Consider the following 13,237-nt stretch of genomic DNA (forward strand, 5'->3'; position numbering starts at 1 on the left):
TGGAAGGGTTCTTGAGGAGGGTGAGGCCCTCATCCCAAATGTCGTCCAATAGAGGCACTGAGAGGACCGTCTTCCTCTTGGCCTCGCGCCGCTGATAAAGGAAACCTTCCTTCTTCTCCTCAGGGCAGAGTTGGAAAAGCTTGGATGCCCTGGTGATCATGGAGTGGAACGATCCAATCTCGTCGGGCGGAGAAGCCCTGGTGGGAGGCGACGACGGTACATCCTCGTCGTATACCTCGTCGTCCGTACCCGTCGCTGCCGTGTCAGTCCCCGTATCATCCCCTCGGGTGGACGGGGAGGAGGGCTGGAAGGGGCGCGACGGCTGAAAAGGAGGCGGAGGGTGGATCCTTCTTTTCTTGGTAGGGGGAACACCAGAAGGTCCCGGTTCTGGGTCCCCCGACGGGAGAGGTTCCGTTGGCAACGGTAGTCTCGTCCTTATCTCTGAGCATAAGGACTGTATAGCCAACAAAATGGCCGCCGAGTTGTCTCGCGGCGCTGGCAGAGGGGAATCCGACGGGCGATCAGGGGCCCCGACGGTACCCTCGATGATGTCGTCGTCACCTGCGTCGGGATCCATCCCGACGGGCCGGTCTTCTTCCACGCCGAGGCCGTGGCTTAAGACTTCGACCAGCTCCTCCTCCGAGGTTGAGGCCGAATCTACGACGACGCCCTGCCCCCCCTTTTTCTTCCCCACGGGGGATTTCACGGGGGCCCTATCGATGGGCACAAAAGAGGACTCCCTCCGAGGTGGCAGTGAGACTCTGAGCCCCGAGGTCGCCACCACTGGTGTAGCCCCCACAGGCTGAGCCAGGGCCGCCGCGACAGTTTCGATAGAGGGCTTGGCCGGATGGATTAAGGCCTTCACCACCTTAGGTGCGCTCACCGCCTTATCCTTGAGGGGGGGGACACTGCCTCGCTCCCCCTCCGATGGGGCCTTCGAGCTCGACCGGGGCCTCTCCAGGAGCTTCGCCGGGTGCTCGGCCTTCCTCTTACCCGACCCAGAGCGTTGGCTCGTGGTTGATGGTGCCGGGGAGGGTGCGCCCTGCCTGGCGCCCGTAGAGCCCGACCGTTCGGCGCTCCCGCTGCCAGCGGACTCGCGGTGCTTTGCCTTGTGTTGGACCCCCGTCGCCGGGGCGTCCTCAAAGGTCTTAGAAGACCGCTCGGATTTCTTCTTCTTCTTCTCGCCTGACGGGCTCTTCCCTTCCAGCCAGTTGGCGAGACGTTGATGGCGGTCCTTCATGGTCCGCTCCGACATGTTGCCGCAAAACGCACAGTCCTTCTCCACGTGCGTCTTGTCCTCATGTAAGCAGTAGAGACAAAAGGAGTGTTCGTCCTCCTTAAAGACGTTCTGCAGCTGGCATCCAGGGCAGACCCTGAACAGCTTTCCGGGCGTCGAGCATCCCTTCTCCTGGGCCATGTCCGGGCCTGAGAAACTTCTGGAGTCCTCCAAAAGGGTAGCTCGACGAAATCTTCACCCTTGAGGGGCGCAGACGAATCCGACACGGGTCCCCGTTGATCGGATGGAGAGTCGGTGGAGCTTGAGGCTCTTTTGACCGAAAAAACGAAGTTTTTGAGAAAAAACGTGAAAAAATAGCACTAACGCTCGAGAGCAATAGCACGAGGATCCCAACACATGAACGTGCTGTAAAAATCTGAAGATGGCTGCCAGAGGCGGTGCTTAGGTAGAGGGCAGTCATTGGCTGTGGTCAGTATGACGCAGAGACCAGTGATTGGATATTACTACGAAAGACAGATCAGAAACGAAACTGATACTGGTTTTTTCTTTACCGAGGATTCCCAGCCTGACGACGGGGAATATTCATGAGCATGTGAATCCATGCCAGACCCCATGCTGGAGAACGCCACCATCACCTTTCCTGCAAGTCCCAGGAAAGCCAGAGATTCCGTGGCTCCAATGGGAGCCTTTATTTCAAACCTATCTGGAAGCGATGGGTGGAACAGGCTATCCAGCGGCGCGCATTGAAGGCCATGCTTTTAAACGCGCTGGGTGTCGCAGGACAAAGAAATTTTGCAGGCCTGAATCCAGAAACCCCGACAGGAGAAGGTGATGACGTCTATCAAGAAGCGAAAAGGAGAATAGCCAAAAGATTCTCGTTTAAAGAAAATGTAGTGCTACACAGAATCCGATTCTATGGCAGGAAGCAAGAGCCGACAGAACCCGTGGACTACTATGTAGTCAAGCTAAGAGAACTGGCTGCGTTATGCACATTTGGAGCAACGTCAGAGGAAAGAATCTGCGACATGCTCATCGTACATACGAACAACAGAAAGGTACAAGACAAATTTATTCTTGAAAAAGAAATTGGGTTAGATAAAGCAATCCAGATTGCGAGGGCGGTAGAAGAGACGTCCATCAGGCGTAAAGAGTGAGGAATTGCTGTGCAATCACCCGAAATACAGTGGGCGCAATCCAGAGGCAGAAGGGACAGAGGACAACGCAAAGCCAGGGATGACGCAGCAATGAAACAGGAACCATTGAAGTGCTACAGGTGCACCAGCGCAAGCCACTTAGCCAACAGCAGAGAATGCCCAGCAAGGAGTAAAGAATGTTCAAAATGCAGAAGGTATGGACACTTCGCATCAGTGTGCACGTGGAGAGTGAAGAAAACTGTGACAGCAATTCAGAGCGAAGAAAGCAGAGGTGAGGCATACTCAGATGAAGAAGCATGCGCCACAGTTCTCATGGTGAATGGCGGCACGAGTCGGAGAGACAAACCCCACTGCACCATTAAAGTCAATGGTCATGAAACAAGAGTGAAGGCAGACTTGGGTTCCGACCTCACAATACTGCCCTTAAATTTGTACAAAAGCACAGTGGGAGGAAAAAGAGTAGAAGCCTACAAAACGAATGTCAGACCCACGGTGTATGGAGGTGCCAGTATAAATCTTTTGGGGTATGTCAGAGCGACAGTAGAATTCAAGGACAGAGTCACCAGAACAAAAGGATATCTGGCAGAAAATGGACCACCAGTGTCAGGCTGGGATGAACAAGCAAAACTGCAAATCAAGCTTGACCCCAGCATGGAGGAACAGGTCCTGTCCATAAACAAAAATGGCGCCTCAATCAGCAAAGAAGAATTTCCGCAATTGTTTTCAGACACTCCCGGCCACATCAAAAACTATGTGCACAGGATAAAATGAAACAAGGAGCGGTACCAGTCAAGCATAGAGTGAGACCCGTGCCGGCAACGGCGAGAGTTTCACTACAAGAAAAGCTCAACAAGATGTTGTCGGAAGGAACCGTAGAGAGACGGTAGAGTCATCTGAATGGCTCAGCCCGGTGGCTCTTATAAAGAAACAGCATACCGGCGACCTGCGTATTTGCATCGACTTGTGTAGCCTAAATCTGGTGGTGGTGGCGGACAGTTATCCATTACCAAGTATAAACAAACTGATATTGCTCATGAAAGAGGCTAAAATATTCTCAAAATTAGACATGAGGGATGCCTACCACCAAATCACTTTACATCAAGAATCCAGACCCCTCACGGCGTTCGTAACCCCATTTGGAACATATCAATTCACCAGAATGCCATTTGGGTTGTCCTCTGCGGCCTATGCATTCCAGCGCATGATGGACTCTCTCTTGAAGAACAATGGAAACGTTTCTAACTTCCAGGATGATATTTTAATATACACATAAGATGCAGAGACACATGACGCAGCTCTCCGCGAAGTGTTGGCAAAATTGCAGGAAGAAGGAGTGCGACTACGCTACAACAAATGTGTACTGCAGGGAGATGAAGTAGAATACCTGGGATATACCATATCCAAGGCAGGTATGAGTCCCAAGAAAGACTTACTGGAAGCAATCGTTAAGGCGCCTCCCCCAACCAGCAAAGTAGAGCTGAGATCATTTTTGGGACTATCAGAATACTATGCAAAATTTTTACCGAACTTCTCAGAGACCACTGCTCCCATGAGAAAGGCGCAGAGTACCACTAGGATGCAGAACAAACCAGAGCATTTGAAGATGTCAAAGAAGGAATAATGCATGCGCCCTGCTTGCAACTTTCAATCCACAATGGAAGACCATGATTACCACAGATGCCAGTGCATACGGTATAGGAGCAACGCTCACGCAAAAGAAGGGCAATGAAGAACACATTGTTGCCTTTGCATCTAAGACCCTCTCACAATCAGAAAAAAATTACTCCACCATTGAAAAGGAGATGTTGGCATGTGCATGGGCCATGGATTACTTCTGCACATACTTATGGGGTACACAATTTCAGCTGGTTACCAATCACAAAAACCTAGTGCACCTATTGAGCCCAGGAGGAACTCGCACAGCGACACCACGGCTTGCTCGTATTGCCGCCAAGCTGCAAGAATACACATACCAAATACAGCACATTGCGGGATGGAAAAATGCCCAAGCGGACTGCATGTCCAGACTCCCGCAGCACAAAGATGAGGAAACCATCTTTCTACAAGACGAATGCATCGTCGCCACACTCACAGACCTAAAGAGCAGGGAATTCCTCGAAATGAGTGAGAGACACTGGATAGAAGAAGCAGCCAAAGATGACACCACAACAAAAATCACAGACTGGGTCAGAAAAAGTTGGCCCGATGCGAGGTCCATTGCAGAAGGGTTGCGTCCCTACTGGAAAGTGTCAGATGAAATATTTGAAAATGGAGGGATGCTCATGAGAGGCGACCAAGTGATTCCACCCATAGCCATGAGACGAACCATCATATGCAGAGCTCACGCCGGTCATCTTGGAAACAACATGACGAGAAGGAGAGTAAGGGAAACGTACTGGTGGCCAGGCATGGACTTGGAAATAAGGACCATGACAGAGAGGTGTCACAAGTGTGTGAATAGTGACAAAAGACTCAAAGTCAGGCAGGCGCCACTACACCCCACAGAAGTGCCCGAAGGAGTGTGGCAAAAATTGGGCTTGGACTTTATAGGCCCACTGGAATTCATAAAGCATGAGAGCAAGTATGGCATAGTGCTGGTGGACTATTTATCGAAGTGGGTAGAGGTTGAATTTGTACCCAACATAACCACAACCACAGTGATCCAGTTCCTTAAAAACATCTTTCAGAGGGAAGATTAATCAGAGAACTAGTCACCGACAATGGAGTGCAACTCATATCCAGAGAGATGGACATTTTCCTGAAGGAGAACAATATCAGACAAATTAAAGCAGCTTTATATCACCCACAAGCAAATGGGTTGGTGGACAGCACCAACAGATTCATTAAGGGAGCGTTGCAGTTGGCCACAGCAGCGAGACTCGACCAGCTCTGTACAGTCAAGGAAGCCATAGCTGCGCATTGCCTCACCCCCAATGGGGTCACAAACATATCGCCATTCCGCCTCCTCAGAGGACGCAGGGCAGCTTCTACCTTGGTCCCGCCATGGTTGGCAAGCGTGAGAGAGGATGAAAGGGTGGACATGGAAGAATTGGTATGGCGAGTTAAGAAGAGCAAAGAAAACATGACGAGATATAGCGATGAAAGGAGAAAGCCCCAACAAAGCACAGTCCGAGAAGGAGATCTCATAAAAATTTAAATGGTGCATAGAGATCCAGAGACGGGGTCCAGGTTTAGCAGAGAGAACCAGCGAAAGGGCTGCAATGCCACGACAAGAAAATCAACGTATCAACGGTTAAACTTCCCATTCCGTTAAGGCCAAAAAAGGTGTGGCTGGTTGCCCTAGTGGTGGGTTGGCCATTTTTGTACATAACTACTTCAAAGCGGGTGTCAAGTTGGTCCATTCTTTTGACGCCCTGTTGCATTGAATTTTTCCCAGACATTCTTTCATCTAATCCACTTTTACTCATTTGTCTCTACTGGAATCCCGCCAATATGGATTAGTTCACGATTCTTGACCAGCCTGATATGCTTCTTGAGAATGCTTTGTTGATTAACCCTGAATACGAAATAATAATAATTCTGGGAGGAGATTTTAATGCAAATTGTCACAAAAACGATAACAAACCTTCTGGGCAGCACACTACCCTTAGTGATTCTAGTTCAAGTAACAGAGGACAGAACTGGATTCAATATTTAGCCACCTGGGATCTCCATCTTTTACCCTTGGATACCAATACCTTGTCATTTACTTGGCATAGAAGATTTGCTTTCTCTCCAATCAACTTCTTCTTTGTGTCCTCAAATCTTCTCCTACTTTGTCAACCTACCTCATCTCCTGAAATACGATTCAGTGACCATTGTGCAATTTCTCTCAAGCTTGCAGTGATGTGTAAACACATCTTCCATGCTCCTGAACTCAGTCTCATTGAGACTGAGCGCCCTTTTGTGGCTGTTAACTGGAATCCCAGACTTTGTAGACGACTTATTTCACGTTTGAAAGATACTCCTATGATTAACATCCATGCAGTACACACTGCAAATGAAATCAAATACATTGAAGAGTAAAATAACTTTATTATTCATTTGCAGCTTATCCTTGTATCTGAAACTAATTCAGTCCTCATCCACACAAATACAGCTATCTTCAGGAGGTAGCAGCGTAAAAACAAAAATCTAAGATCTCACCCGCCAGTGCTTTCAGCTGGAAACTACTTTAAAATTGAAAAAACACATTCTTCAGTCCCACAATAATTCTATAAAAAATCTCAAATACAACATGTATCTTGCCGACAATCAGGCCATAATTCATCATATTTGTAAACAAGATGTCAAGTCTACATGGGCCTTGATCAAGGATATCACTATAAAGACACCTCCAACTATTAGTTCTGCCATTTCAGCCCACATGTGGTCTCAGCATCTAGGTTTTGCTCATCAGATTCCATCCTCTTATTCTAGTGCCTCTTTTTCTATCATGAAAATTTCTTTGCTGCCTCGTATTCCCTGGTCGGCTGACGACATCGTCTGGGCCATCCACAAACTCAACTTTTCCAAGGCCTCTGGCCCAGATGGAATTCTGGCTTGTGTCCTCAAGACCGACGCCGAATTCTGGGCAGGCATCCTAAAAGTCAAATTTGAGAACATATGCAATACCAACTGCATCCCACGGTTGTGGCTCACGTCCATAGTTATTCCCATACACAAGAAAGGGAACCCCCCATTCCATCGAACTATCGGCCAATAGCCAATATGACGCTTCATATAAAGTGTTCACTATACTGTTACTTCATGAGCTGGACCTATTCTTACGAGATCATGATTCTCTCTCACAATTTCAAACGGGGTTCCGCAAGCACTTGGGAACTTCCCTTAATGCAACTGTCCTTGCCCACGTATTAGAGGCCTCTAAAAAACCCACCAGTAGAACAGTTTACATGGCGGCTGTGGATAGGAGTTCTGCATTCGACAGCGCGATACGCAATCTGTTGTGGGCTAAAATGAGACAGCTAGGCTGTCCTCCTATCCTTTTTCATACCATCGCCATGCTCCATCGTGAAACTTGTTATAAAGTTGCTATTAATCAGGCTGGCATTCTCACTGATGAGATCCCTACCCATACCGGAGTGAAGCAAGGCTGCAACCTTGCTTCGAACCTATTTAACTTGTATTTGTCTGACATCGACACCATATGGTCCAATACCATCACATATCCTATGAGTATAGGTCATCTGCGACTGCACTGGTTAGCATTCGCAGATGACCTTTATCTTCTTCGATAGAACTCTGTATGGGTTGCAAAATAGGTTGGATGCTTTTCCTTATATACTTCCCAGCACAATCTCAAAGCTAACACTGCAAAATCCAAAATGATTATATTGTCCGGTAGAAAGAAGATTCCTTCATTCACCTGGACACTCGATGGTTTGCCCAAAGAGCGGTCCTCTGATAGCCGTTACTTGGGATATAATCGGTCAGACGTCTTGTCTATTGCAAATTGGCATAATGCTTTACAGCTAAAATCTAGACCTCTAACCTCACAATTAACCATCATCCACAAAAAACAATGCAAGTTTTCTCTTTTGCCTGCCATTGAATTTTACTCACTCAAAGCAGAAGCCATCATCTTATATGGCTTGGACGTGTGTCTGTGTGACATTGATCACATGTTAAACTCTATCCAAGCACAAATGTGGAAGAAAACATTGGCGTTGGCTAACTCTGTACCTAATGCTTGCATACGTCACAAATTGGGTTTGTACTCATTATCTGCTCAGTTTCATTGGAGGCAACTTAATACTTATACCCGAATTCTCAAACCACCGAGAAATTCTTTATACGAAGATGTTTTAAAAATGCGTCAGGACTCAGACCCTCCTTCCATGGTGCGGTTTGATACCAAAATGAGAGCTATTATGGATCAAATTTGTATCATGCCCATAGGCTCTAAACATGCTTCTTTTAAGGTTTGTATATCAAATTTATTGTATGTTATTGTCCTCTTGTGATTCCTCCTCATTTTTTGTTCTTCTTTCTCTGTTCCCTTTTCCACTTTGATTTTATTTGATGTTTTAATTGGATTATTATTTTCAATTATCCTTTTTATTTCTGAATTTTAAGTGATGTTTATTTTGTAAAAGTATGTAAATACCAAACTTTTGTAAAAGGTTTCTTGTAAACCAAGAACACATTTTTTTAAAAAAATATTTGGTAGACTCCAGCTGAAATAACATTTGGCAGGGCATTGGAGCAATATTTAATGTATAGTTGAAGGGCCTAGATTGATAGGTACAGCTTTCCATGCAGCAGCAGCAGTGACACGGTCCTAGGAAAGATTCCTTGATGCAAGGCACAAAGCCAGCAAACTTTAGAAGCAGCATTTCATTATGCTGCAAATAGGCTCAGCATTCCAGCTGCGTCTGCGTGGGGGTGCCATTTAATCCCACAGACATTACCTGTTGGTACATTCTATTCCGCATCTCCAACAGCGCTTATTCAGTTCTCATAACAAAAGGGTGGGCACAAATCAGAGTCTTGGAAAGTACGAGTTGCAGGAGGGCAAGGCTTGTGACGTTTCTTCAAAAGAAATATGTTTAACTGATTGTTTTAACTGATGGCCTGTGGATGTTGTTTGTGTTGCATTTTCCTGTGCACCAGAGCCACGTGCAGCCAACGCTGCGCCTGACCGCCTTGCATGTGGTTGGCACCAAAAAGACACCAACTTGATGCACGCCTGTGACAATTACAGATCAAGGAACATTTCCAAAATCATATGTTAATCAATGGTTCTTTAGGGAAGCATAAGCACTTAAGAAGTTTCATGGATGGCGTGCTAGTCATTCTAAATGTACTGCATACATAACTTCAAAAGAATCAGTGATCATGCTTCGGACACAAAAATGCCAGGTGACAGCAAGAGCGGACATACAATAATAAACACTAGGGCAAGAGGGAATGCTTTAAAAAGCCCATACAGCAAAATCAGTTTGGGTAATTAAAGGGATAGCCTAGTAAGTGAGGTCAGGGAGTACAAGGTTGATAGAAATAGCACAACATTATGTTATCGCCTTTCCTTTGACTCATCTTCGCCCCTAGTTATTTACGATGGCCTAAGACAATTGCAAAGTATTATACAAGCAGCCAACATAGCGTGCAATCAATACAGTAGTAGTCCAAGTACATTGAAGTAAGTGGACACAATAGGTTCCTTTCAACTCTACATTTTTAAATCAGCCAATTGCCCAAAGAAAAGGCAGGAAACTAGCCCAACACAAATTACCTGCCATGATGGCTGCATAAAAGGGTACATTTCTGAGGTTTGGAAACTCGTTCTTCTTCTCCGCGCAGCAGTTGGGGTCAGCATTGTATTCCAGTATTAAGAGTTTCACTACTTCCAGGTGGCACTGTTGGCAGGCTACGGCAAGCATCCAGTTCAGCAGCTGCTTGGAGTCACCGCGACCTGTTGAAACAGAAGCATGATTCACTACGATTCCGTCACATCCCTTACAGCATGACATAATGAACTAGCAAGCTTAGATGCACAGAAGCATGATTCACTGAGATTCCGTCACATCCCTTACAGCATGGCATAATGAACTAGCAAGCTTAGATGCACAGATGCACGATTCACTGAGATTCCGTCACATCCCTTACAGCATGGCATAATGAACTAGCAAGCTTAGATGCACAGAAGCATGATTCACTACGATTCCGTCACATCCCTTACAGCATGACATAATGAACTAGCAAGCTTAGATGCACAGAAGCATGATTCACTGCGATTCCGTCACATCCCTTACAGCATGGCATAATGAACTAGCAAGCGTAGATGCACAGAAGCACGATTCACTGCGATTCCGTCACATCCCTTAAAGCATGGCATAATGAAATAGCAAGCTTAGATGCACAGAAGCACGATTCACTGCGATTCCATCACATAACTTACAGCATGGCATAATGAACTAGCAAGCTTAGATGCACAGAAGCACGATTCACTGAGATTCCGTCGCATCCCTTACAGCATGGCATAATGAACTAGCAAGCTTAGATGCACAGAAGCACGATTCACTGAGATTCCGTCACATCCCTTACAACATGGCATAATGAACTAGCAAGCGTAGATGCACAGAAGCACCATCACATCCCTTACAGCATGGCATAATGAACTAGCAAGCTTAGATGCACAGAAGCACGATTCACTGAGATTCCGTCACATCCCTTACAGCATGGCATAATGAACTAGCAAGCTTATATGCACAGAAGCACGATTCACTGAGATTCCGTCACATCCCTTACAGCATGGCATAATGAACTAGCAAGCTTAGATGCACAGAAGCATGATTCACTGAGATTCTGTCACATCCCTTACAGCATGGCATAATGAACTAGCAAGCGTAGATGCACAGAAGCACCATCACATCCCTTACAGCATGGCATAATGAACTAGCAAGCTTAGATGCACAGAAGCACGATTTACTGAGATTCCGTCACATCCCTTACAGCATGGCATAATGAACTAGCAAGCTTAGATGCACAGAAGCATGATTCACTGAGATTCCGTCACATCCCTTACAGCATGGCATAATGAACTAGCAAGCGTAGATGCACAGAAGCACCATCACATCCCTTACAGCATGGCATAATGAACTAGCAAGCTTAGATGCACAGAAGCACGATTCACTGAGATTCCGTCACATCCCTTACAACATGGCATAATGAACTAGCAAGCGTAGATGCACAGAAGCACCATCACATCCCTTACAGCATGGCATAATGAACTAGCAAGCTTAGATGCACAGAAGCATGATTCACTGAGATTCCGTCACATCCCTTACAGCATGGCATAATGAACTAGCAAGCTTAGATGCACAGAGGCACGATTCACTGCGATTCCGTCACATCTCTTACAGCATGGCATAATGAACTAGCAAGCTTAGATGCACAGAAGCACGATTCACTGCGATTCCATCACGTAACTTACAGCATGGCATAATGAACTAGCAAGCTTAGATGCACAGACGCACGATTCACTGGGATTCCGTCACATCCCTTACAGCATGGCATAATGAACTAGCAAGCTTAGATGCACAGACGCACGATTCACTGGGTGGGATTCCATCAGATAACTTACAACATGGCATAATGAACTAGCAAGCTTAGATGCACAGACGCACGATTCACTGGGATTCCGTCACATCCCTTACAGCATGGCATAATGAACTAGCAAGCTTAGAGGCACAGAAGCACGATTCACTGAGATTCCATCACATCCCTTACAGCATGGCATAATGAACTAGCAAGCTTAGATGCACAGAAGCACAATTCACTGAGATTCCGTCACATCCCTTACAGCATGGCATAATGAACTAGCAAGCTTAGATGCACAGAAGCACAATTCACTGAGATTCCGTCACACCCCTTACAGCATGGCATAATGAACTAGCAAGCTTAGATGCACAGAAGCACGATTCACTGAGATTCCGTCACATCCCTTACAGCTTGGCATAATGAACTAGCAAGCATAGATGCACAGAAGCACCATCACATCCCTTACAGCATGGTATAATGAACTAGCAAGCTTAGATGCACAGAAGCATGATTCACTGCGATTCCGTCGCATCCCTTACAGCATGACATAATGAACTAGCAAGCTTAGATGCACAGAAGCACGATTCACTGCGATTCCGTCACATCCCTTACAGCATGGCATAATGAACTAGCAAGCTTACACGCCACCCCCCTCTGTGAATTCTGCCATGCTGTGTAGACAGTCCTTCATTTCCAACTCCACTCTGGGTTCTGGGTCACTGACCAATCCATGTTGGGAGCTCCTCTGTGAATAATGCCATATTTTACATCCCTTCTCCGAAAGCGTAGAAGTGGCCGAAACCAATGTTTCGAGGAAGAAGTGGCCGAATTGTTTATTTTTTTGATGAAAAAAAACTTTAAAAATGAAATATATGTGGGGGTGGGCTAAAGGATATTAATAAAGGTGGGGGGGAGGTGGGCTGCGGGGGGTCACCTCCTATCCTCGAGTCTGCACTGCATATATAATCTGCCATAGTTTGGATATACTAGCTATAATTCCTCACTAAACTTGTTAGTTTTGTTTGCCTACTGTGCATTCTGCACTCCCTGGTGTATTGTGGTAATCTGGGTAGCCCATTCTGGATTGGTGTTTAGGTAAGCATCCTCGATTCTGCACTGCGTATGTAATCTATCATAGTTTGGATATACTATCGTAATACCTCTCTCCACTTGTTTGTTTTATTTGCCTACCATGAATTCTGCACTCCCTTGTTTATGCCATAATCTGGGTAGCCTATTCTGGATTCGTGTTTGCTAAATATTCTCCATTGTGCACTGCATATATAATCTGTCCTAGTTTGGATATACTATAATTAATTCCTCACTCCACTTGTTCTTGTCATAAATGTTTTTGCCTATTATCAATTCTACTTGTTTATTGTCATTGTCATAATCTGTGTAGCTCACTCTGGATTCCTCCCTCCTCTGTGTATTTGGTCATACTGTGTGGTATGATGGTCCAAGAATGGGTTGCACATCGGTAATTGTGGAATTAATATATACATTCCCACATGGCAAAATGGCGATGCACGAGCTATTGTAAACACAGATCACTTGTTGCTTAGCAACACCTAACTCATGGCGAATTGGCTGCACCCTCGTCGTCCCTGTCTATTTTCGGGCACCTTCACACGCCAGAAGGCGGACACCGGATCAACGCACCAACGATCAGCACAAAGGATCCTGTCTCGCCTCTCTTGCCGCATCGCGAGATTCCTTGCCTGTCATATGCACACCCGGTAAGCCTCTTTACACCAAGCCTTTCACCTCTCCGATCTTAACCATTGCCGTATGCACACGG

The 13,237-nt window shown here is 46.2% G+C and overlaps 1 protein-coding gene across 3 annotated transcripts in view; it reads right to left on the reverse strand.

Annotated features, from left to right (window-relative positions):
* Positions 1-13,237, reverse strand: part of LRRK1 (leucine rich repeat kinase 1) — a 1,071,210-nt gene that overhangs the window by 745,459 nt on the left and 312,514 nt on the right. For all 3 annotated transcript variants that reach the window (XM_069625026.1, XM_069625024.1, XM_069625025.1), the window contains exon 5: positions 9,629-9,808. In XM_069625026.1, coding sequence (XP_069481127.1) covers positions 9,629-9,808 — 180 coding nt within the window. The remainder of the gene's footprint in view (positions 1-9,628; positions 9,809-13,237) is intronic.

Source organism: Ambystoma mexicanum, chromosome 11 (assembly GCF_040938575.1).
Source record: "Ambystoma mexicanum isolate Mex_15411 chromosome 11, UKY_AmexF1_1, whole genome shotgun sequence".
NCBI classification, from domain to species: Eukaryota; Metazoa; Chordata; class Amphibia; order Caudata; family Ambystomatidae; genus Ambystoma; species Ambystoma mexicanum.